Consider the following 26,975-nt stretch of genomic DNA (forward strand, 5'->3'; position numbering starts at 1 on the left):
TTCCTCAGTTTCACAGTCTATGGAGTAACACCCTAGACCTCTGCTTAACCTGAGAAGGACATGGGGACGAGTCACTAGGTCCCTATCTGAAAAGATCTGGAAGCCTATTTGCCTCTACCCCTAGGAAAAGAAATTATTTCTATAATAGTTTCTCACCCTGGACACTCAATATAACATGGTTCTCTTAAGAGAAGAATTAAATAGCAAGCAGAAGCATCATGAACTGAATTTAGGAGACTGAATTGCTAAAATAACAGAAAGATCTCACCATTGAGCAGTCTATGTCTAATGGACCAAAGACAAGACCATTTCAGCAAGTCATCAGGGGCCTGTAGACATTTCAAGAGTAAAATTACTACGACTCACAATTCTCTGGGAACTGGCACTTGGGAAGATAGGGATTTTAGCGGTTATTGTGGTTATTTCCCAACCTCCATCTTTCCCTCCTCCCACTGTGTGTCAGTCATGTGGCTTGGTGAGGGGTGGGGAGGACTGACTCTACTCCCTACTCTCAGCTCTATGGATGGGGCATAATCCACCATGCCATGGTGATTGGTTCCTGTGGCCTAAGCATGACATTGCTAGGCCAAAGGATTAGATCAGGAATGGTCATGTGATTCATTTTGAACCGATGATATAAAAAGATGCGATGCAGACGTGAAGACAAGAAAGACTACAGACGTTTTGTCATCATGTGGGAAGCAGAAAGGAGAGAGGAAAAGAAATTAGGTCTCTGATAAAAATTTTGAACTATTGAGTCCAACCAAACCTCAAGCCAGCCCTACCTCTGTCCCTTCCAGTTAACGTGAGCCAATGCATTTCCCTTATTGTTTGTGCCAGTTTTTGTGGGTTCTGTCTTATCTGAAGCATGAAGCAGCCTAACTGATATAGGAACTGAAGGGGTCAAGAGCATGCTCACTAGCGCTGAGCGTGACTAAAGGAGGCAGTGTGAAAGTGTTTAGTCCAGAGAGAAAAGGTTGGAAGAGGGATACTAAAAGTGAAAGATCACCTCCAAGTAACAGTGCCCCAAGACAGCTCCTGGAGATGTCTTCAGGTCAAAAAATTAATGAGTTCTAAACACCCTTACCATCTATTAAAAAACAAGCCAATCTGAAAACCATTTGAGATAAACAATTGCTTCCATGACCACTGCTCACTTGGTGTGACTGTCTCCTGGAAGTTGCTATGGATCCATTTCTGGGCATATTAAACCTGAGTGCAAAAGGCTCCTCCTCTGACTCACATATATACTCCCACCAAAAGCAGTTCCAACCAGGCCCGTGCCTGGAATTTCAGATCCTCAGGGCTGTGGATTTATTCAGCAGCACCTAGGTTGATACCTACATAGAGTATTTCTACAGAAGTTTCTGGAGGAGGTGGTATAATGGAGAAGTCGGGATGACAGAGAAGCAACATGGAGGACCCAATCTTTCTTAGATGTCACACCCAACCTGAGTCTCCAGATGTAGCTGGACTCTATTCTTCCCAAAGTATCCAGGAATGGGAGTGCAAAAGACAACTATAAAGGATCAGCAGTACCTAGATTAGTTCCTTGATTAGAGTGCAGGCTAAAGTTTGGACAGGTTTTCTGACCCTGAGATAATCCTGCCTCATGGAATCATAGGACCATAGAACATGAGAGCAGGAAGAGTCCTTAGAAATCATGTTGCTCTGTCTTCTCTTTTTAGTGGCATGGGATTGAATCTGGGATAAGGGAAGTACTTTGTTTCAGACATTTAAACACCTTCCTCTATACCGCCATGGTAGCTGGTGCTTACTGTTTTCACAGCACTTACCATGTTAGATTGTCATTCCCAGTGAATACATCTGCTCCTCTTTGAACTTGAAATTCACTGAAAGCAGAAACTGTCTTGCTTCCTTAAATCCCTGGTGCCTAGCAGAGCCTGTCATATAGCAGGTGGTCAAACGTTTGTTGAAGAAATCAAAGTTTCAAGTCAAACGGTGAGAAAGTTATCATTCCATTAGGCAAAGGATAGAGTATCTTGGTTTCATTAACTTTAAAGGGTAGAGCAGTTTCCTTCCAATGAATCAGAATGATTTTCGTCATTATTTTTCTTATTTGCAAAGTATCAAGTTAATAAGTATGGAGCTTAATGTATGATATAGACCCCGTCTCCAAATTCCACTGGCTGACGTTTCTTTTTGCTTACCCAACTGTCCCATCCCAAGCCTAAAACAGAAACCTCAAGAGGGAAGTACTATTTTCAGTTTTGTGTTGTAAATTTTAAAACTTATTATTACTATTATTATTTTTTGCTGCCTCAACATCCCCACAAACAGGCTGTGAGCACCCTGCCAGGTGACCAGGTGCAGCAGTGTGGTAAGCCTGGCCCCTGCCACAAGATCCCATTCTTGTTCTCCCTTGACTGTCACCTAATGTCAATCAAATATACCAATGAAATTCCCTCATGCCTTTTGCTTGTATACTCTATCCTGACCCCCAATAAAGGCACTTTCCCCTGGGTCTCTGTTTCTCTCTCTCTGTCTCTCTCTCATCTTCCCACTTCCTTGGTTGAGCCCCTTCCCTTGGTGCCCCCCCATGTGGTCCCCCTTTGTGGTATACTTGACTGTTTCTCTAGGACGTGTGAGTATAATAAGCTTCATTTCCCTATGCCTCTCCTGTGTCCCCTCTTGTGACTGCACCTGACCAACCATCTCATGAAAGAATACAGAACAACTTCTCAATAAGAAGTGCAAAAAATTATTTTCTTGCTGCTTAAACTGTATCATTGAGCTCATTTAAAAGTGCAAACCTCGGGTCCTAAGACTAGCAGGTACTCCTGAGTGGAGAAGGGGTACCTCTTAACCACAGAGGGAGAGCTAGATCTGGGGCTTTGTTGGCAACTTCTGGTGGCTACGATGTTGCTAGTACAGTCTCTAGCTCCTCATTGGAAAACCAGAGATGAAGTTCAAATAGCATCTCACTGCTTTCTTGGATGAGGGATCGATTGCAAAAGTATTTGCTTGTACTAAGCAGGCTTTTCCACCAACAGCAGTGTGCTTAGTCCACCACTGCGTCCCTGCTGGCTCAGATGGGACTAGTCCCATTCTGCCAACAGCTGCCGCTGACAGTGAAAAGTTGAAAGAGTGGCAGCAGATGAAAGAGAGGAAAAAGGTAGTGGAGAGGGGAGACTGAAAATGGAAGGGATGGGTGCCATTTACAGAGATGAATTCAATGGAGAATTTCAAGTGCAGAGACACTGAGATGCCTTTCTTCCTCTCATCTTTCGTTACCGACCCACCCCGTTACTCTTCAAGCCAAATGACTGAAGATGGCCCCAAATCTCTTCATCCACTGCTGCTCAGTGTTAGCCAAGCATGGGTGGGGACCTGGATGCCTTCAGGAGTGAAGTGAGGTGTGCTGAAAGCTGCCTGTCTCTGTCCAAAATATGTTGTCCATCCACCTGAAATCAAACTGGAACTCCTCACTAGAGTTATTCCTTTGGGTCAAGGCATTGAAGGCTCCTATTAAAATGCAACTATGTTATCTAAAAGGAGGACCATATAGTGCCTGGCACAGAATAGAGGTTCTCTAAATGTGTCATGTTTAATATTAAATTGCCACTGCCTGCCGTTAGAACCTTAGTAAAGATTTATCTACCAGATTCTCTCCTGTCTCCTAGGGCCCTTGAGGATCTATGTTGGGAAGACTGATGTGGAACATTGGCAAAGACTGGGTAGCAGAGTCTGAGGTTTGGTGGATGGTGGAGAAAGGGGAGGCTGACAGCATGAGGCACTTTGGGGGAGAAAAGGGCACTTTCAAAAGGTGAGAGAGAGGGAAGAGAGTTTGGAAATTAACATTTATTGATTTTTCCTAGTCAGGCACTGAATTAAGATGCATTTACATCCACTATCTTATTTAATCCGCAACCATTCTATCAGGAAAGAAATATTAGTATTCCCATTTTGCAGGTGAAAATCTGAATAGGGGTTCAGATTAAGAAAGCCTCTCAAGGTCACACAATGCCTCTATATGATGGAATATAGATTCGAACCTGGACCTGTCTCCTAAGCCTATGTTCCTGAACCACGCTATCTCACACTCCACATTTGTCAAGGCGCAGCCAACCTAGTCTCGGCTACCCCTTTCGTCCTAATACTCCAACCACTTGCAAATTTAGGCTTCTGTGACTCCCAGGTTTCTCCCTCACTCTTTACCATGGACTATCCAAATGGAGACAAAAGATTTCCATGGATGGTGGGGTAGGAAGAGATTTTACATTATCAGAATGGATAGAAATTTGGGAAGAGCCTAGTACCATTTTTCTGGTTGCCCAAGGGTTTGGAAACTATCTGTTCCAGGCTCCAACTTATGTCACGTCAAATCCAAAGTTCTGGCGTAATCAGTGTGCCAGTTGGGGCCCTGGGCCCCTGCCTTGATATCCCCTGCCCCATGTGTACCATTTTGCTGTAGGCTGGCAGTAAGATTCATTTTCCACGTGGACCAGGAGGAGAAGATATGAAAAAAAAAGAACAGCTGGTGTGGGGAGGGACAAAATCAGTCTCTTCCAGAGTAGCTGGGGTAGGTGCGAAAGACTTGGGAGATAGAGTCTTCATTTTTCTCACCACTGGAGAAAGGGGCTAGGGAGAGGTGTCTACAGCCCAAGAGGTTCAGCCATGGGATTTTGTGGAGGGTATCACCCCCAACAGAGATCCAGGCTGCACTGCCTACTTCCAAGGTTCTTTCCTCCCCTTAGACAAGAAAGAGAAGTGAGGGGAATTAATGGCCTCTGCGGTCATCAGTCAGGGGCCTAGGCTGCTATGTCCAAAGGCAAGACCAAGGGAGCAAGGCAGCCAGGAACAGTTTCCTCTAACCTTAACTTTGAATCCCCACCAGTATCCCAACTCATTCCCACACCTCTCTCCTCCTTCGTTGTTGGGACTGGTTGTCCTTTTCATTAACCTTTTAGTTAACCCCTCCACGCACGTACTTCTCTACTCCCTCCAAAGCTGTCAGCCCCTCGCTGCCCAACACCGCCTTCTCCCCCCTCCCCCATAAGCCCGGCTCTGCGCTTGGGTCCGGGGAGGTCTCGCCTCCCAGAGCTGCGGGTGTGAGGGCTTCTTTACTCGCTCTCGGATCTCCGCTGTGAAAACTGAGCGGCATGGCCCGGGCATGCGCAGCATCTTCGGGCGCATTGTGATGGGAACTGCTTCTCTGAGTCTCTACAAAGACTCCAGAGTAATCACTCACTGCCCACCCCCCAAGACCCTCCTTCTTTAAGCCAGACGCACAAACGCACAGACAATGCAGCTTTTCTTTCTTCTTTTCTTTAAAAAGCTGGCTGTAGCTTGAAAGGCTGGCCCACGTGAGGACTAGTGTATTTCTATCGATTCCATCTCCCGTGTTGACAAACGCCAGCGCTGAGGCTTTGCAGTCCGCGGCTGCAGTTTGCAGTGGAGCTAAGCGGTGTGCGGCTTTAATTCCACGTCAGATCAACTTTGATCAATATCCCCCTACCGGCCCAATTGGAAGAGCCCAATTCACCGCCGCTGAGCCTTTTCGCTCTTTCCTTCTTTTTTCCCCCTCTTTAGACCCACCATCTTCTGGGGGAGAAAAGTCTCGGATTTTCTTTTAATTTCTTTCTTTTTTTCTTTCTCTCTCTCTTTTGTTTCTTTGGGGGATTTGTTTGTTTTTCTGTGTTTTGTCTTTTTTGTTTTGTTTTGGGTTTTGGGTTTTGATTCTCTCTCTCTCTCTCTCTGTCTCTCTGTCTCTCTCTGTCTTAGAGATAGGGAGGGAGATCGCTTTGGCGAACCGAGCTTGCATCCAATGAACCCGCCTTCCAGATTGGTGTGAAGACAGAAGTGAGGTGGGGGGCGGGGAGGGGGTGTGAGAGAGCCTGGAAGCGAGAGAGAGAGAGAGAGAGAGAGAGAGAGAGAGAGAGAGAAGAGAGGAGGTGGTGGAGGAGGAGGACTAGTGTGGGGTGGAAAGGAAGAGTGAGCGAGAGCAAGTTGAGGGGAGGGGGTGAAAGAGCCGGAGAATTCTTTTTCGTTTTCTTTTTCTATTATTATTTTGAAGACTCCCGAGTTGCGCCCATGCTCTTGTCAGCTTCGTTCTAGGCGTAGCACGGCCAGGCAGAAGAAAATGGGGCAAAGCGTGCTCCGGGCGGTCTTCTTTTTAGTCCTGGGGCTTTTGGGTCATTCTCACGGAGGATTCCCCAACACCATCAGCATAGGTAAGCGCGAGCCAGCCCGCCGGTCGGGCCGGGCTCTCTTGCACCCGAGACCACTGCCCTGGCGTGGCTACTGCGGCCGCGGGTCCCTTTCCTGCATGGCCTGGGAAGGGACTGGGGACGGGGATCGGGCAGGAATCTCGGGGATCTGAGCCTCAGAGAGCTGGCTGGTCTGGGGAGCATCGGGAACCAGAGAGGTGATCTCCTGGGGCTTGGCGGGGTGGGCTGCCGCGTTTTCCGAGCCGAGCGGAGCAGCGGAGGCATGCCAGAGGCTGGGAGGCTGCAGCCGGGCGAAGAGTCACGGCTTTTCGGCTCGCTGCTCTGGACTTTGCCATGGCGTGCGTGCCGCCGCTGGAAGTTGTCCCAGGGTGATGCCGCCTGTCTGGCTGCGCCAGGGCGCGTAACCCGGTCCGGGGCGCCCTGTCCCGCGTCTCCGGGTCCCGGGAGACCGGCTAGCGCTGGGGGAGGTGGAAGCCCACCCTGGATTCCCCCAGACCCGGGCAGCAACCGAGGTCAGTGGCGGATGGGGTAGGAGGCGGGGGTGAGACTAGGAGCTGAGCCAGCGAGCGGCGAAGTCACGCAGACCACGAATTCGTGAATTGCCGCTGTGTCTGTCTGGAGCCCGGCTCTCGGGCGCTGGGAGGGAGTTCTCTCGGCTTCTCCCTGGATTTACTAGTCAAGAAGTTAGAATTATTGCTATTACAGAACCAGGCCCCTGTACTGTCAGGGGGGAGCGGGGGCCTGTGGGGAACAGGATGGGGCAGCAGGGGGAATGGAATTGTTTTTCTTCCCAACCTTTCCCTTTGCGCCAGGAAAAGATGAACCCGCTTGTGGAGATGGGAGGTAGCGGAGGAAGAGGGGAGAGGAAGCTACCGCCTGAGAAAGAACCAAGTCCCACTCTTGGTTCCATCGTCCTACCCCAAAGCAGCCTCCTCTTCCCTCTTTCCCCTTTCCCCCTTCTCTCCAGCCTCTCCTCCGACTCTTTAGAGGAAAGCTAGGTTTCTCTTGGCCAAAATTTGAGTTCACAAGAGTCTTCAAAGACACACAGGTTGAAAATCAATCATGATCATGCACCCGGGTATCACTGAGAGGTTATCGCCTATCTGTAGCTCCCCAGTTTCTAACTGCTTCTGGGGGGGGACACAAGCCAAATCTTGGTTCCCTTTGCTTATAGGTGGACTTTTCATGAGAAACACGGTGCAGGAGCACAGCGCTTTCCGCTTTGCTGTGCAGTTATACAACACCAATCAGAACACCACCGAGAAGCCCTTCCATTTGAATTACCACGTAGATCACTTGGATTCCTCCAATAGTTTTTCTGTGACTAATGCTTGTAAGTAGATCCGCTTTTCCTCCTTTTGGGACCTGGGAGCCTCATTTGCATTTTGCTTGTGGGACTTGGGGTCTGCGTAAGTGCTGGGGTGGTGATTGCCTTAGTAGACATTTTAGGGGCTCTAGTCAATCCAGGTTTCATGTGACATAAATCGACTCCAGAGGATCCTGCTGAGGGAGGGACTTAAGGCAAGTACTCAAAACTCTGTTGTGAATAATGTTTCATGCAAAAGTTTCATTTTCCTCCCTGCTAAACTGGCGCTCCCTCCCCCGCAACCCCCTCCCTTTTTTTTCCCTTTGGCTGGGAAAAAAAAAGAGAAAAAATAGCATGGTTGTTCAGGGAAATTTCTTCAGATGAGATTAAAGAAAGAAGCCTCTTGATTGAGTCAATTCAGGATGTGCATTACTTGACTGTTAAAGCTAGCACCTGGCTGTAGCAATGAGCTGAATTTGACAATCGCTTAATATATAGGAGCCAGATATGAGAAATTCTGCAAACGAGTGACCTTAAGGGACAGATCAGGCTGGGTTACCTGGCCTCTTTCTGTCCTAGAATATCACCTTTCTTACCGAGAGAGCTCTGATAGGAACTGATAAGACTACAAACTGATTACAAGTGATGAACGCCTGGCAAACTGAGGGGAAGGTAGAAAGTGCTCAGGTGACTCTTTGGAAAGCTACTTCTGTTCTGTCTCCCCTAGTGTTGTTCAACTCCCCCCACCCCCGCCATTGTTAAGGACAACACAGTTCTTAACTTAGAGCAAAAGGTGGAAGGCGGAGGCTTGCAGCAGGAAAACCGAATACCAAAAGGGAAGAATTTCATCAGCCCCCAAAGCAGTTTCTGAAACAGCTAGTTGTGCCCTGTGATTGTTCCTGTGGAAAGGGGACATTTCATTTTGAGAAGTAAAACCACGGGAACCTAGATGACTAATAGCTTGTTGGACACATGTTTTTCTTGAATGTTTTATGAGAAAGACTGATAATTCTTCATCTGAGCTTATTTCATGAAAAGTTTTCACAACAATGACGGTGAGGATGGCATAAATATGTTTTGCTTTTATGGCTGGTGTAGTTGGGAATTTTTGATTTTTGATTTTCTTTCAGGGGAGAAATGATGTTTATATTTGGTTGGGTGAAACTTTGTATATGACTTTCTTCAAATTCTTCTGCCTCAAAGGATATGTGATTTCCAAAAACTGTTGAAAGGGTCTCCAAGGGCACAACTTCCTTGGATTTGAAGACTTAGGTCAAGGGGATGGAGGTGAATTACTTTGCAAGAAATTGTGACAGTTATCAGCTTTCAGAAAATTTTACCTGAAGGTACAGATCCTTATATGAACATGTTCTGAGATACTCTGTATTTGACATTCTTTGGCTTTCCGACATTGACAAAAATAGGAGCTTATTAACTCCAGCTAAGTGTGAAAGTTACAAAATGTCTGTCTATACTTTGCATCTGATTTTGGTAATCCCAGCCTGTCTCTTCAGCACACTTACAACACACATCTGACTCTTAATCCTGCAGCCCTGAGATCTTGTCAAGAGGCCGAATTCCAAAGGCAGCTTCCTAAATATCAATTAGAACAGATTTAAAACCAAATACATGAAACTACCCAGATTTCTTATTATTAATAATGAATAATGTTTATTTCAACTCACTTTAGTGTCTTTCCACTGATGTTGACTGAGATAAGAGTGCTAATTGACTTCTCAGGAATGACTAATTTCCAAGGTTTTTGGTCTTGCTGTTTGTGGTCAAATCAGATTGACATTAGCCAGCCCAGGGCCATCAGAACGCTACTCAAGGAGCAATCAGGAAGTGATCCTTGCCATGTGAAAAGCTCAGGTTTGAGAACAGGCACTAAGTCATCTGTATTGGTGTTGAGTTGCCTTAATGCCTTACCTCTCAGGGCAATAAAGGGACAACCATGAAAGGAAAAGAAATTGATCAACCCCCCCCCCGCCCGCCACTGCCGTAAGTCCACAACACTTCATCTTACAAGCTTATAAGGCTGGGTTATGGCTGGGGGCTTGAAAGTGTGGCATAAGGGGTGTGGCTTACTGGGCAACAGGAAAGACAAAACAAAAAGGCGACCTTGCCCTTAGCTATGCCAAATACACACATATGCACACACTGACTCACACGGGAGAGATTTCCAGAAACCAGTGATGTGTACCCAGCTGCCTGTTGCACACTCAGACTTTACAGCTCAGAAGACAGAGGGGGAAAGCTGTCATCTTCTCCGGTCCCCGAAACAGTCCTCTCTGAATGTCACAATCATTGAATGGGGGCCAGATCTCAAAGCTGTCTCCTGGCAGCTGCTGCCTACAATCTTAGTATGAGAAAGATGACTAGTCCAACCACCGTCTGATAGTCTCTGAATGCAGAAAACAATCATTTTACGGGGCCAGGGAAGCCCTGCAGGTGTATCTCATTTCTTTCCCTGGCCTTGATAGTTCTTTTTCTCATGGAAGTGAAGATCACATATCACAGATGTCGGCACACAATACTAGTTCAGCACTGGAGCCTGGCAGGTGACCCCTGGTTCCATTCTTACAATTTATTGCACAGAGAAAAAAAACCCCTGGATCCTCTAGCCTGCCCCTCCCTGGAGACTTAGGGAGAATTTGAGAAAACCCCAGATGAGTCCAAACCTGCTCACCCACCTCTCCTGTCTGGTTCAATATGGAATAGAATGGCAAAAATTAAAGAAACTTTCCCCTCTTCCCATTCAAAACTCCTAGTTTCAGCTTCCCCTAACACTACAATTGATCTCTTTCCATGATCTTTCCTGCACCCTCAATCTTGCGGCAGGCACACACTTTTGAGGACACAGGTATGCAGGTAAACAAATATGCCAAAAATAAACAAACGGTAATGCCTTCTGTATGTGTCCCTGCTCTCTGCTCTCCCTCTGCATCCCCTCCCCCAGTGTATTCAGAGAGTTTCCTTGCAAGGAATCCCAGGCATCAGTTAAAGACTCTTCTTCACCAGCAACCAATTCTTTTCTGCACAACCCCCAAGAGGTTTGCTTAAGACAGACTCCGACTTCAATCCGCATCTTAAGAGGCAAATAAAAGCATCTCTGGCTTTGAAAGGTGGTTCATTTGGGATCTCAGCTCAGAGGTGAATTGAAGTTTATCGAAGAGACTCAGCTGATTTGGAGCACATGTTCTTATTTCGTAGGGATTAACTGAGCTTGCTGCTTTACTTTTCAATTTGGCTAGGTAGCCCCAGAAAGAAGCATGGTGTGAATATTATGATTTCAGGATACATACATTCATACACACACACACACACGGGCACCCATACACCCATAATCAGTACTTATGAAAAGAGGTGTTACACACGTTTTAAGTTGTATACACGTCTGTTCTTTAAAAACCAGATTTGATCATCGTAGGGCTTTGGGGAATGTGGCAACACCAAGGGACTGCTGGGTCCCATTGGTGTGGCTTTGCTGCCCTGGTTCCTCAGGAAATGCCTCCGATTCCCTTGAAGTCCCCTCCTGTGTCTTTCTGCTGTGCACTTGTAGTGCACTCCACACTACATCACCCCAGCCTCTGCAGTGTCAGCTCATTAGCACACAGATCTCATATTCCCTCTCTGCACTGTCATTGCAAAAATTGCTGTTGTACACCTTTACAGCCAACAAATGTGCTCGTGGATTACGCGCTGTTTGCAAGAAGCAAGGAAAAGGCAAATGTAACCTTAAAGGTTATTCACCACGGAATTGTGCTCTTAACGCATTGGCTTAAATAAAAATCTGTTGATGGAGGCGTAATAGCGATGGTGGGACTGAGAGTGGGACTTAGGAGTGCAGGCTCTAACGGAGCCCCAGGCAAAATCCCTTTTGCCGGCTAAATGTAACTCATCAGCTGCAAATTTTTATTCCATTCATTTTTTTCAAGCTATTTGAAATATACCTGCTAACTGAGAGCACGCTCCTTTTATAACTGAGCGCGTTTCGCTACCAAGTAAGTGTACTTAGCTGAGACAGGTTTCCCTCTCTTGCCCACAGAGTCACAATTTAAATTATCTAATTATTCTAACTGCCAGGATCCATTTAACGGTTTAAGTCCATTTGGGAAAGAAATGTCTCCCCTGATCCTATTCTCTGCTCTTTGGCGGGTTTTGTTTGTTCTTTTCATGTAATCTTTGGAAGCAGGGTGAAGACCCACAGTATCACGGCTCCCGCCTTCAAACAGATCTTCACACACTAACCAAAGTCAATAGCTCCAGCTCCACCTCCCACCCCCCCAACTCCCCCATCTTTGTGCCTTTGCCGCTCTCCCTCTCTCTCCTGGCCAGTCTTCCATAAGCTCACTGGCTTAGCTCACTTCTCAGCCCCTCTGGCCAGCTGGCTTAGACTACTGAAGCACGAGGAGGTCGCCAAAGATTTAAGTCACCTTCTCACAAGGTTTATTATGGGGTTTTTTAAATCTATTTTTTACGTGGCGAGGAGGGAGGAAGGTGATGCTGTTCATTCTGGCCATAAAAATAGACGGCAATCAGCAGGCTGTAAAGGTGAGCTTCCAGCAAAATGTATCACCTCCCCTAGAAGGTGGCTTCCTGGTGATCTACTAAGGAGGGGGTGGGGGGCGGCAGGAAGGGTCTGAGGGAAAGGAACAAAGAAAACTACTTAGTTCTCCATCTATGCCTACTGCAAAATGAGCCACGGTTTTTCTTCTTCTCAGCAATTTTAACTTTCTTCCTTAAAATGTGACTAGTTTCTCACATCCCCCACTTCTGCCTCTATCCGAGGTCGTTTTCTTAATTCTGCATTTCCCTCCCTACTTGCCAAGACTGAATGAGAATAGTGGGCGCTGGTTGAGGTTTCTATTATATGTTTTTGGCTCCTGGTATATTTTTAAATTTCATTATTATGGGTAGTCAGAGGTGATTGGCTGGTTTCATTTTAACAGACTGAAAAATAAACGAAGCTTCTGAGGCATCGTTATTAGTCTTCCTTTGTGGCTGAGAGATTTGTCATTTTTATACAACTGGCTAAAGGATGAAAAGACAGCATGGATTTTAAGAGAGGGCCAGAATTTTAGAAGGTAGAATTCATACCTTCAGGGGAGGAGGATAAACATGCTAATTCAGATGATTTAACTTTTAACTTCTTAGATTGAGACAGGAAATATATTTGAAGGTCCTTTCAGAAAACTCTTCATCTTCTCGAAGGTCAGGGAAGTTATCTGCATACTTTACCTGGCCCATTAAAAAAAAAATCAAGTTTTGACTTTGTTCCTTTGGCTTTGATACTTTGGGTCTAATTAGATGACAGGTCCACAGGAGGGTGCAATTCAAACCCCAGGTTGGGGGGCTCCGGGCATTTTTCAGCAGGAGTGTGGGAGTTGTGCAGACACAGAAGCAAGTCCCTCCCTGCTGGGGAAATGTCTGAGCTCCAGTCAGAGAGTGACAAATAGTCTCAGCCTGTGCGTGGGGTGAGCCTTGAGCCAGGGCAGCAGTCCCCGGAAGGGGTCGGTACTTAGCAAAAGGTTAACATGGGCAGAATTTGTCCTCTTCTCACTTCTACCTCTTCTCTCGCCATCATTTTCCCCTCCTGCTCTGCCTGCCCAGCCCAGGCCCTTTTGCTGGTGTCCAACTGGCCTGTGATTCTGGTATCCCACCCACAATAAACTGACCTAGGGACTGTTTCCTGCTCTGGACTTTTCCAGACCTAATGCTCCTTCTCCATCAGAATATCTCTGTCCTTAGTCCATCCTCCTCAGGGCCTTTACTCTCCTTTGAGGGTGATGGCTTTTTATCTGATATAAGAATCTTGCTGAAAGTGGCTGATAAGGGGTTAATATACCTGACTGGGGAGTGTTTGCTTTAAAACCGGGGACTATGGGAACCATAATGCCTCAATTCCAAGGAAAGATACTCAAATGGGGGTGTTTCTGGACATGAGGTGCAGAGTAGCTGTTCACTCTACCCAAACCAGAGATCAGCTGCCCCTGGTCAGGGAACACCTCTATAGGTCAAAGTCAAAAGGTCCCTGCATGTGGTAGGTTTGGTGTAAGTACAGCCAAGGCATAGGGGAGGTACAGCTTCACCATGTTGAACTTAAAAGTCTCTGTGGTAATTTGGGAAGCAACCAAAGGTCATAGGGATTCATTTTATTAAAGAAGTAAATATATACAGCTTTTTGTATGTTAATCATGCCTCAATAAAGTGGTTCTTTAAAAAGTGTAAACTTTTTGTATGTACTACCAAAAAACAAACCAAAAAAAGAGGCTGCTGTAGTCTGAAGGTGCCTATGTGGGCATTGGCAGGGGATGCACTGGCATGGGAAGGAAGTCGTAAGAGGGGAGAAAGGTGGTGATGGAGCTGGGTCTCAGACTGAAAGCTTTCTTTCCCTGGGATGGCACGTAGAATGCAGTGATTATGAGGCAGTATCTACCTCTGGAGGGACTTGGAAGCCTAGCCGAGCAGTGTCTCCTCCCCACTCCCTCCATTCCTCCCTCGCCTTAACTCAAGTATACACTCTGGCTTCCCTCCCAGTGGAAAGAGGCAGAATACAGTAAGTCCCCTACATACGAACCTTCAAGTTGCGAACTTTCAAAGATGCGAACGTATTATAAACCTATTACAGTACAGTACTATATAGGCAATTATGTTAGTTGGGTCCCTAGGCTAACTTTGTTGGACTTACGAACAAATTGGACTTATGAATGCGCTCTCGGAACGGAACTCGTTGGTATGTAGGGGACTTACTGTACTCTCTTCTGGATTTCTGTTTGAGCATTGGTCAGAGAAGTAAGTGTTTACAGCCCTCTGTCTGGACTTCCCTTCTCCTCAGTTCCTAACTACCACTGGCTTCTTTAGCACTTGTCCTCAACATGACCGTCATTTGCCCTTATTTGGAAGGGGGCATGGGGTTAAGGATAAGGATGAGGAAAGGAAACACAGCTGGTCATGACCCCTTAACCCTACAGGGCACAATTCAGCCTAGAACAGCACTTCTTTCATGTGCACACCAGTGACCTGGGGATCTTGTTAAAATGAAGATTCTGATTCAACAGGACTTCAGCGTCCAAAAATTTGCATTTCTAGCAAGCTCCCAGGTGATGACAGTACTGCTGGTACTCAAACCACTCTTTGCGGGGAGACTGTGATTACCAAAGAAAAAGTCTCTCCCAGACAAGCTCTTACCCACATGCCTTTCAAAGAAAGCTCTATAAGAGACACATCTGGCTCATTCTGACTCAACGATGTCCCTATCATACTCCTAACCACGCTGTGTTCGTTTCAGCCATGTCTGTAGGTGTCTGATGAGAGCATCTGATGAGAGCATCTACTTAGAGCTGCTTTTCGTAGGGAATTGGAATGGAGACTGGAAGGCAGGCTGAGAGAGGAGGTAGCTCATGAGCCAGGCTGACAGTATCTTGGCTTCTTGCCACACCCCAAAGTGTCCCTTTTAGAAACAACCTGCCCAAGAGAGCTACGGTTGGCGTGCAGTTCCAACTGTCTTTCCACTTTACTTCTCTGGGTCAAGGCGTGCCAGAAGGGGGCATGTAGCATCTGCTCCTCAGCTGTCTGACTTCCCTTCAACAGGGTTAGAAACATGTACAACACAACCCGAATTCTGTCTGGTTCCCTAAGAACCTGAAAAATTGACTCCATTTTCCAGGCCAGTGCCAGGCACTCATTGAGAGCTAGAGGGAAGGGAGGGGAAGTGGTGTCACTTTCTAACACATTTGAGCTGAGGACTGCTCCAGGGTAGCCATTGAAAGCTTACCCAGTGTCATTTGAGGACTGCCACCCTATTACCCCAGATATTGCCCCCCAACAGCCTGCCATTAGTCTGAAATTCCACAAATTCATTTGTTTGTGTTACGGCACCGAAGACCTGTGCTAAAATGCAAGCATGCTATCTCTGGAAGGGGATGAGTTAAATCCTTATCAGCCATTACTATTTCGACCAGAATTCTTTGATGAGATTACCACCTGTTACCTTGCAGGATCCTCAGAGGGGGTTTTGCAAGACGGGTAAGTGACCCAGCACAAGGGACCAGCCCAAGAGAGTGGGGTGCCAAGTGGATGGTGGGCATTCAGGGGGCAGTGGGAGACTCTTGAAGATGAGGAAGAGTCCCTCAAATACACTTCACCTGGTTTGCAACATTTGATCTTCTCCATAGATAAAATCTGGTAGTTTATTCGCTAAGATTTTAGTTGCTTTTAACCCTCCAAGTCACAACTTTCCAATGGTAGTGGGCTTGCTGCCTCTTCCGTGCATGGTTCTTTGTTGCAACAGGTGATCTCAGTCTCTGGATTCCCCATAATTACTGTGGGATATTTTCAGAAGTATAATCAGTTTGTGATGGGGTGGTGGTGAGGATTCTTTTTAACCTTTTAAAAAATGTTGCCGTCAAAAATAGTCCCCTTTCAGTTATCTGCGATTGACTGATCTACCTTGCCAATTACTCATTGCAATCAGGGCCCTCATCCTTGCTGCTACCCAGAAAGGGATCTGGCTACCAGTAATGGATGAGACAGGACGAGATGCAGGACCCAGCCCACAGAGGAATCACTGCGTGGGTGTGGGTGTGGGTTTCTGTATGGATGAACACCTTTGTAAATTTAAGGTAGAAAGGCCACTAACATCCACATTCAGCCAGAACCTGTAATAGATTCTCAAATATTCTTATACCTTATTGCTATTTCCAAGGCTACTTGGTTATTTTAAAACAGTTTTTCTTGAATTAGACCACTTGCAGCAGAATCACCAGAGATGCTTGTTAAACATATGAATTCCTAGGTTACACTCCAGATATATTAAATCAGAAAATATAAGGATAGGCCTTTTTGACAAGCTCTGTGGGTGATTCTAATGCACACACGATTTGGGGATCACTAGTTTAATTAGCGCCGGTAGTGCAAACAGAGATATATGGATTCATACTGAATATTTGTTGAGCACCCACTAAACACCAGGCATTGTACCAGGCACTTTCACACACGTTACTTCTGTAAGTAAGTGAGGTGCTATCAGCCCATGCAAGCATTAGTGAGTTTGGCTCTCAGATTGGAAATTCAAGACTTGAAAGAACTAAGAGATTAACCTCAAGTCACAGTCTCTGAGGTAAACAAAGCAAAAATGTTCTTTGAGATGGTAAGTAGAGACAAGGAAATGATTTTCATTTTGACGATGCTTCTTCCCTTCTTTGCTTGTTAGCTAATGATTGGTCCTTAGCCATGCTACAAACTAGATGTCATGTCAAATGCCAACCCATTTGTTAAAAATAGACACACTGCAATCAGTTTATATAGCATTCATTGTGCCATCCTTGCTATCAACAAATTTAACAGTAGGGCTGAAATAATAACTACCATTCACTGAACCTATGCCACGTGGAAGACACTGCACTAAGCATGGTACATGCCTTATCTCATGGAATAATCACAACATTGCTAGAAAGGAGCTACTCTCATCCCCATTTTATAAAAGATGAATCAGAGGTGGTTCAAAATATCTATAAGCAACTAGCTCAAGGTCAGACAGCTAGCTAATTAGTGGAGTCAGGGTTCTATCTGAGATCTTCCTGTCTCTAGAGTCTGGACTCAATTTCAAATGGGGTTGAAATCACAGATGATGACAGAGGCCAGGTGGATCACATAAATGTGGAAATTGGGCAGGTATGGAGTGGTGGGGCCTGTGGCAATCTGGAGACTCCAGGTCGCTGCCTGAATACATTCAAATCCGATGTTGTAAACCACTGTGGGACAAACAAAACACCTGCAACAGGGGTGGTAGGAGGTGGAAGGTACAAGTTTCGGACCTCTGCACCACACCATCCACCTCCCTCTGGCAGCTGAGTTACTGGCTGAGGGAAGCTCTAGTAACTGAAAAAAACAAAGAGAAAAATCTCTGCTTAGTAAAAATCCTATTTTGACTTTTTCTTCTTCGTGTTCCGTCAAGGTACCTCAATATGGCAGAACTTTCCCTCCTTTGTCCTTTTGGCCTTACCTGCATACACTGTATATCCAGTGGCCTTTCACGGTTGAGTGCCAGCTCAACTCTAATCTTCTCCCAGGCAATGCTGAGGCCTGAAGCAAGGTCAGAGCGCTGGCACAGAGTCATTAGCAAGTGCTCAGCAGTCCAAAAGAGGTACTTCTGGACGGTGCTATGGGGGAAACGGCTTAGATTCTGGTACATGCAAATCCCAGGTCTACAACTGGGAGGCCGCTGGGTCAAGTAAGGCTCTGTCAACATTCACCCAGGGTAGGAGCCCCCCATACACCCCGAGACAGAGGCTCACCAACTTTAGACAGGGGTCCAAAATAGAGATGCCTCACCAACTTTAGACAGGGGTCCAAAATAGAGATGTATAGTTAGTTGCTTGGAGTTGTAAACGGACCTAAGCCGACTGGTCATTCACAATCATTAGGTATATTTCATTGGATACCAATAGCCAGTGATTGTTAAGAGTGAGGGCTATAGGTTTTCTCCCCATAACCTCACTACCAGGTGTAAAAGTAAACCTCATACAAAATTCTTTTTCTCATTAAAATAATGGCAAGCAGGCATAAAAATAATTGGACAGCCTGTCCTGTAGGCTCAGTCAAGTCCAGCTCCCTTTCCTTTTAGGTGCGCCAACAACACCTTGCATGAAGGTTCACTTGAGGCAGACAAAACAATACCCTAGTGGCAGGATGCAGCTAACCAAGAATCCTCATTAGTGGCTGCCCGCAGGACTATTTACAAATTAAGCCTAGGGTACCATTCCAAGGGATAACACTATAGAGCTTGTTAGACCCTTATATCTTCTTTCTGCTAGTTTGGGAACACCTCTACCATATGTCTAGCCAACCCACATATGTTAAACACTACTGATTTCACCAATGAGAAATTTAATGTTAATTAACAAAGTCTCTGGTGTCCATTGAAGATAAAGATATGTGAAGTGCTTGTAGAACCACTTCTTGATTAGAATTATTAAATGCCAGATAACCACTCCTGCACTTTGTATTTCCCAATAAGGGTAACTGACCACCCCAAGGGTGGTATATTTGATTCAGACCAAATAACCCACATATATACCACACAAGTTATGTTGAAGTCTTGTAAAATCATTTACAGAAAATATAACATTTGAGATACCATGTTTCTTAGGGCCTTGGGAAGCAGTTAAAAGTGCAGGGGGGTATGGGGTAGAGTGGAATGAGCAATGGAGCAAGAATTAGGAGATCTGGGTTCCAGTCTCAACTCTGCCACCCACTGCCTGGATGACCTTGGACAAGCCACTCCATTCTCTGGTTCTAGTTTTTATCATTTCTAAAATGAGGAGATTCATCTGGATGATCTCTGAGGAGGCTGCCATTTTTTACATCCCATCATTCACTCTTGTCCAAATCCTACCACCTCCGTTTCTAGTAACAGTCTCACTTCATTGCTTACTGAGGAAAGACCATCCAAAATGAAGCCCCTCAGATTCTTCTGCTACATCTAGAAACTTCTCATCATATTCATCTATTCTCTGCCTTTATAAGACTGTGATGAAACTACTGAATCCTTGAAACCGATGGACAGTACCTCCAGCCAGTGGTGGCTTATTCTTGCTTGCATCCTAGCGCTTCCACTTACTAGATGTGGAACCTTGGGGCAAGTTACTTAACTTGATTGTGCCTGATTTCCCAATTATAAAGTGGGGATAATAATAATCCTCACCTCACAGGGTTATTGAGAGTTTTAAATGAGATAATTTGCAAATCCACGTAAAATACTTAGAGTAATGCCTGGCACATATTGGATATTATTATTATCAACATAATCATTAGTTTAAAATCCTTTGAGCTTTTTGTCCTAAAAACAGAAACGTAGTTTCATTTGAAAAGTAAAATCTCTTGTCACTTTACAGACCAGATTTCCTTCCTGAGTAGCTGCCCTCTGAGGCTTTTCACAGTTCTCAGCTCTGCCCCAAACCCAAGATTATTTTCTTCTGCCAAGAAAGCCACCACCGTGACCCCCTACACCTCTCACCCATGCATCCAAATTTGCCCACCCAGTTTGCCTCTTGTGAGCGACAGCTACTCAGATATTCTGCGATCAAAAACTCTGAGATGCATTTTTCTGCATAATTGAAGGACTACAGGTTCAAGGGAAGACTTAGAGTCTTCTTCCCCAAATCAACTCTTCATCTCTAGTTCCATCTGCTGCCAATCACACAATGAATCATCCTTTCTGTTCTTTTGTGACAATCCATTATCCAAACAGTACGCAGGTGGTCCCCCTGACTCCTGAAAGGCTCAGGAGGCATCCACATGTCCTCTGACAGTTGATTCAGGAGAAGACACTTGGGCCAAGCACCCAGCGGACTGGCTCTGCAGCAAGGCCCTGGAGCCTCTCTTAGAAATGGAGCTGCCCACGGAGGGACACAAGGAAGAGCAGCAAGGAACTGCTTAGGGGTTCCCCAGAGGAAGCGCTTTCATTTCCTTGGGCATTAGTGAGATTTCTCCGTGGGTCCTGGAGTCACGAGCCCCCAGGGAGCTGAGGGTTGAGGCACTTCATACTACCCATTCTCCTCTAGAGCGAGCGCTGCCCTGGCACGTACACATGGCATACGTCTTCCCCTGGGCCTTCCCATTTCCTGGTGACACTTAGCATTTGACAATCACTTTAGTATCTTGCCATTCAGATGGTGACAACTCAATGGAAATCCACTTCTGGCACATGTCTGAGTCTAGTCCACCCTTTGACTAAATATCACAGCCTCTTACAAGAGTTCGATCCACTTTGTGCAAGAGTTACTAAGAGTGTCCTTTGATCTCCTGGTTTCTGTCAGTCCCAACTCTTACTGTCCCCAGTTCTTCCCTCTACTGCCTGTAGAGCTGTAGAATATAAGGAGAAGCTGAGAACAATAAGGAAAGTTGAGCTCTCTCCTGGGTAAAGAGAACTGGAGCTGCCCAGCTCTTTATACACTCACTCCTGGCCCTTGGGTTTGGCACCTAACTCTCTGGAGCAAGGTGTTGCTGTTTGACCCTTGCCTAGTAGAAGGCTGTTTCTCCTACTTAGTTTGGGAGCAATCAGAGGGCAAGGAATGGCTCTAAACTGGACTGCCTGCATTTGAATCTTGGCTCTGTCGCTTACTAGCTATGTGACCTTGGGCAAATTACTTAACCTCTCTAAGCCTCAGTTTCCTCATTTGTGAAATGAAGGTGATTATAATAGTAGCTACCTTATAAAGTTGTTGTGAACATTAAATGAGATTATCCATGTAAAATATTTACCATGATGCCTGGCGTATAGTAAGTGTTCAATAAATGGCAGCTATTATTAACAGAGTACTGAGGTGGTTGGTAAGTGGAAGAGAGGAATAGAATTCATCAAAACCAAACTGAACAATAGATTCTTCCCATCTATGGCCATCCCTAAAGCCCTGCAAACTAATTTTTACCCTCTGAATCTGTAGCTGGAACCAGGCCAGATGGGGTTATCTTTGAGTACTCACAGTGCTGCCTCAGGCATAAAGGATTCGCTTTGGGGCAAAGTAAAGGAGAAAGAAACAATTGACTTAATGCCCCAAAAAGCCAGAGAATACACACCACTATGTTTAATCTTGCCGTCATTGAGTGAAATTGTCTAGAAAGACATGATCTCTTCAATTTTTTTATCTGAACAAGATATGCTTGGGATAAAGCAACATGGATATGATAACCTTGGCACTTGCTGGCTGGAAGGAAAGAACAACCTTTTTTCAAATGTAAAGTCTATTTTAATGTGTTTGAAAGTGGGAGAGTGGAACAGCGGATCCTGGAATCTTCACTTAGACAAGGTAAAATGTGAGGCCAGTTGAGCTCTCCCAGCCATGATTTTTCTGAGTTCTTTTAATTAAGGATGATATACGGATGGTAGTTTAGAGCATATCAATTTGAGTGGATGGATTTTCTTCTTTTGATATTGCTAGCCTAAGTCAGACCAAAAATAGCATAGGAAGGAGATATGCAAAAGGTTAAAAGAGAAATTTTGCTAATGTGATTTTCCAGCATTTCAGTCTCCATTCTCTCCAGAGCAGAGGTTAAGTGCTCTGCTCCATAAGCACAGACTCACTAGTAAGGATCCTGCTGAGGACCACTAGGCAATGTGTCTTTTTCTTGCCCTCTCCTCTGTATGCTGGCCTGATCTACCAGCATGCTGTCTCCAGCAGGCCCAAACCTGGGTGATGACCAAAAGCATTTTTTTTTCCTTCATATCCCAGGGTGCCCTTGCTCCACCTGCATCACCTTCTCTTCTCATTTCCTATCTAAGCCCACTGCTAGGTTGCCTCATGGGATCACTGACTTTTTTTCTCTCAGGTGAGGAAACTAAGGAACAGAGAGGCTAAATAACTTGCCCAAGGTCACACAGCCAGTAAATGGCTGAGCTGAGATTATGATGCAGGCCATCTAACTCTTGGCACTTCTCTAAGATGTCTTCCCAACATAATCCTTCTTCTTTTAACTTTCACTGCTACATAATGATGTTATATATGAAAATAATGTCAGTCCTGTCTTTTTTAAATAGGTGGCAGAGAGGAAGAATAAATTCACAGCAAGTGAATTGGAAACGCAGTAAAGCATGAGTTTCAGGGACCACAGTTAATGGTATCTTCCACTTAGTGCCTCCAACGTTAACCTGTCATTTTCCCATCCTCTGATTTATAGTCAGGATGAGCAAAACAAACTCTTGAAATCCTGCTATAGATCACAGACTATTGGAGGTAGATCAAGTAGTTCTAGTCCAACTACCTCATTTTGTGGATGAGGAAAGTGAGGCCAAGAAAGGAGAAGAGGTTTGCCAAAGGTGATGCATCTCCCTAGTGGCAGAAGCAAGATGAGAATCTAGACTGCCAGATTCCCAGAGCAGGGTCTTTGCCACCATATTTTGGAACAGCAGGTGTTGTACTAAAGCAACACTACAAATTTTATTATGTTACCATTTACTCATATCTTTTTCTTCTCTAATTGTTTCATGTATATAAGTCATAGTACCTCAACTAGATTTTTTTGAATGTAGAACATTTTTTATGATTATAGAAGTTAAAATGTAAAATTAATTCATGCTCATTGTAAAAACAAAATTCAAAAAAATAAGAAAAATTGTCCAAGTAGAGTAAAAAAAATCACCCCAAATTGGGTTTTACCATATGTACAGATTTGTATCCTGCCTTTTTACTTTATATTATAATAGGGAACATTTTTCTGGACCTCTTAAATGTTCTTTGAAAATTTGATTTTTTAAATGTCTATAAATTATTGTATCACAGTGTCATTTTATTTTATATATATATATATATATATATATATATATATGTATGCAATGATTTGTATAACCATCACCCAATTTTATGCGTTTAGGTGGATTCCCAGTTCACTGAGGTTTATAATTATGTCCCAACTTCCTGTCATATCTGCATCCTAGCACATGTCTGAACATACAGTAAATATTTAATAAATACTTGCTTACTGATTTGTTGCCTTGACATTTCTGGAATGACCATTATTCTTCCAGCAGATTGGGCAACCAAAGTGAGAACTTGACATTCCAACCTCCTTAAGGTACATGTTATATAACTCAAGACAAGCAGTATAGCAATAGTGGTTATGCTCAGAAGTCAGACTCTCTGGGCTCAAATCTTGGATCCATCACTTTCTAGTTGTATAGCCAAGGATGAGGAGCTTAACCCCTCCAAGCCTCAGTTTTTCTGTCTGACAAATGGGGGAAATGGTAGTGCCCACCTCATGAGGTTGTGGTAAAAATTAAATGAGAAAATATGTGGAAAGTGCTTGGTATATAGTGAGCACTCAACAAATATTAGTTGCCATTATTAATATTATATAATATTATATATATTACATTCCTTGTCAAAGGAATAAAGCACCAGACTTTGTAGACAGAATACCTGGCTTCTCGTTCCCTCTCTGCTGTTTTCTGGCCCAATGACCTTGCATGAGTTCTTTTACTTGTCTAGGTCTCAGTTTCTTCATCTACAAAATGGGAATAATAATACCTGAGCTGTGTACCTTACAGGGATTTTTATGAGGATCAAATGAGAGAATGAATGTGAAGGTGCTTTGAAAACTATGAAGTCAAGTATGATTGTTAGATATGTAAAGTAAGATGTGATGTATGGTTGTTGTAGGTAGGACTAGCGATGCAGAAGGTACAGGAGACCAGGCTGAATATACTGAGCCCGGAAAGATGTTTCTAAAATTGAACCCCTGGTATGGGAAATAGTGACTGTTGGAGAGAGAGGGAACCTTATAGATCATCTAGCCCAACATCTTAATGTTATAAGAAAAATGATTCAGGGACGAGAGAGCTTGAGGTCACAGAGCTAGTCCCAGAAATGGGACTAGGACTCGGGTCTCCTGATTTCCTGAGCAGAGTCCTAAAGCAGTCACTGCAGCTCTTTCTTTATTGGCCTTTGTCTAAAAAGGGATAAGGAAAAAATCCGGTTATTTGTGGAAGTCATGTAGGTAGCAACTGATTAATTGGGGGTTTATTGCAAGGACACACCCTGAATAGCATAGCTCTACTATATTTTTAAATGCCAACCTTATTCCAGGTAAGGGAGAGAAAGGGGGCAAGAAGGTGATGGGAGGGGGCATCTCAGTCAGGTGGGTGAGTGCCCTCAGAGTTGGCCAGGTTCCCAAGGGTCTTCTGTTGTCCCCAGAATGACCGGAACAGCAGATGGCCTTTCTTTGACTGTTAATATTTATCTTTGCAGTCAGTCCTCAGTTGTGTGATTTTGAAAAACTTGGTAAAGCAGATGAAATTGCCAGTTGCTTGAAAATACAATTGCCAATTGTTTGAATGAAGTAAATTGATTATGGCCAGAGGACTATTTGTTTGATGCTGGCAGGCATACAGCCCACGTCAAGCAGGAGCTGCAGCGCTGATGGCAGCTGAGATATCGCTGCATCCCCTGAATTATATCCCTCCAGGTACTCGGTAAATATATGTGTTGGATACTTTCATCTTTACGCTATTTTAGCTGAGATGAGAGCACATAAACACTTCCATCTGACAACCTTTTCAAGTTCAACACCACAGAAGGTTATTTAAAAAAGAAACAAGAAAGGAGTTTTTCAATAGCAGGCTCCAAAGGTGACTAAAAATGCCATCCAACAAGGCAGCCCGTTAAGAAATGTAGTGTGAAATGTGTTAATACGATAAACCCAAATGAGGTCTCACTATTCTTAGCTGCAGAATTTTGGCTGCCTTCCCCAGCTGCCACTGTGGCCCGGACAGAGCCCGTCAAGGTTTACTCCCTACCCCAATCCTCAAGTGCAATCCATCCTCCCGTCAGCTGAAGGAGACCCTACTGCCAGAGGCAGCTGACCCTCAGCTTGTCCTCCACACAGCTCCTGCACAGAGGGGCTCCCTGCCTTAGCCAGGAAGCACTGGGGGAAGGGAGGAGAAAGCTGTTAAAAGCTCTCTATCCTGCGGCAGCGATTGCTGGCTGCTGTGCGTAAAATGTTCACCGGGTGAAGGCCAGCCAAAGTCGGGCCTCCTGTGTCTGGAGTAAGTGGCCGTAGTCTGAAATCAGTAAGATGGACGGAAGGTAAAATGACCTTGCTGATCAAGCCCTCTTATGCTAGAACAAGGGGCTCCCCTTGAAATTGGAAAGGAACATATTTCAGGCAAGTCAAAGGCAAGCCTACTTTACACAATGGGAAGTAAACATATGGAACCCCTTAGCCCAGAGTTGGTGGCAGCTGAAAATACACATACAGTCAGAGAAGGTTCAGTACATTCCTGCTGTCTGGGGACATCTTTAATCTCTGAGCTCAAAATCAGTCAGGACAACCAGATCCTCTGCCAGCCTTAGTGAATGAGTCCTGAAGATATGGCCTCAGAATTGTGATTGTGTTTTCCAATTAAGCTAGAGAAAAAAAAAAAGTGATATTTAGGGTTGGTTGGCTCAAACTGAGTTGCTAAAATCTCTGGTTTGTTCAGAGTTAAATTCTTCCACACGCATAAGGAGGCAATATGTTATGGAAGAAAAAACCTTGCCCTTGCCCTGTCACTACTAACTAGCTATGTGATTGCCTCTCTCTGGGCCTCACCTTCTCCCATTTGTAAAATAAGGGCATTAGATGAGGTGACCCACAAAGGTCTCTTCCAGCTTCAAATACATTTAATTCAGATGAGATCACAATGTTCCCTTGGAGGGTTTTGGAGGGGCTCAGCACCTTGCCTTGCCCTTCTTTGCTCAGGAGCGCAGGGCCTTCAGGATGCTCTGAACTTGCCCCAGACTCCGCCGAGATGTCTCACTCAAGACTGGCATCCACAGCAGAGAGCGGTGCAATGGGATTTATATCTCCTGGCCTCTCCCACTCCTCAAGCCTCCAGCTGCCTTGTAAGGAGGTAGAACTGGTTCTGTATGGGGCTTTGGTTTGGTTCAGTGCAATAGGCAAGTTCGGGTTCCAAGTGTTAAAGGCAACATTGCGTGGGCTTTACAGCTAGAGCTGACCTGAGTTAGAATTCTGGTCCTGCCACTTCCGGCTATGTGACCTTCAGCAAGGTACCTAAACACTGTGTGCTTCTGTTTCATCTGTGGGCTGACGGTTACAATACTGCCTCCCTTCCAGAGTGCCTGTCAGGATTGAAGGAGAGAATTCACATCAAATGCTCAGCACAAGGCCCAGCACGTAGTAAATGCTGCCACCAGTGGGCATACTTCTCTACTCTACACTAAATAGATGTTGAGGTAGAAATCAAAACCAGTAAATCCATCAATATTGAGCTAATAATCAAGGCCATAACGTTTAAGCAGTGGCAAATGATTCGGCTTTTCAGAGCCCCCATGTTTTGGGCCCTCTAACAGCATATTTGCAAATAAACAGGGGCATTCCAGAAACTTCACAGGGCAACAAGAAAGCTATTTCTGGTGGCATTTGGGTTACCCTCCAAATCACACTACTAGGATGGATGGTACTTTCAACTCCCTGCAGAGCCAGCCAGGCCTATGGGGATCCTGCAAGGGAGGCTGACAGAGAGGGAGGATCCAAAAGGTGACTCCTTGATGGGGCTCATTCACTCACAGTGCTGAACAACGTGTTACCTTTCCTGTTCAGGGTGTCAAGTTAAACTGTGAGGTGAGAACAAGGCCGCTAAAGTTGCCACTATCTCCTCCCTTTTCGGGTTCTCACTGGGCGAGCCCCATGGAGAGAGGACAAAGAGAGAGGCTCAGCCTGGGTGTGTGCAGCTGGAAGACGGCAGCTGGAGACCAAACTCACTGTAGAGACAGGAGGAGCTGCCCTTTTGAGATAAAATAACAAGATGAAGTTGAGATGGGGTGGCATCAAAGACGATGAAATATGTATAGTTGATTCACTTTGTTATAAAGCAGAAACTAACACACCATTGTAAAGCAATTATACTCCAATAAAGATGTTTAAAAAAAAAAGATGATGAAATTACAAGGAAGGTTAATAAAGTACCATTCCTTTATTCC

General features: G+C 45.0%; 1 protein-coding gene across 1 annotated transcript in view; it reads left to right on the plus strand.

Annotated features, from left to right (window-relative positions):
- The first annotated feature begins 5,989 nt into the window (after positions 1–5,989).
- The window catches only part of GRIA3 (glutamate ionotropic receptor AMPA type subunit 3), a 286,926-nt gene continuing 265,940 nt past the window's right edge, over positions 5,990–26,975 (plus strand). The window contains exons 1-2 of the mRNA XM_036840418.1: positions 5,990–6,194; positions 7,366–7,524. Coding sequence (XP_036696313.1) covers positions 6,104–6,194; positions 7,366–7,524 — 250 coding nt within the window. The 5' untranslated portion in view covers positions 5,990–6,103. The remainder of the gene's footprint in view (positions 6,195–7,365; positions 7,525–26,975) is intronic.

Source organism: Balaenoptera musculus, chromosome X (genome assembly GCF_009873245.2).
Source record: "Balaenoptera musculus isolate JJ_BM4_2016_0621 chromosome X, mBalMus1.pri.v3, whole genome shotgun sequence".
Classification (NCBI taxonomy): domain Eukaryota; kingdom Metazoa; phylum Chordata; class Mammalia; order Artiodactyla; family Balaenopteridae; genus Balaenoptera; species Balaenoptera musculus.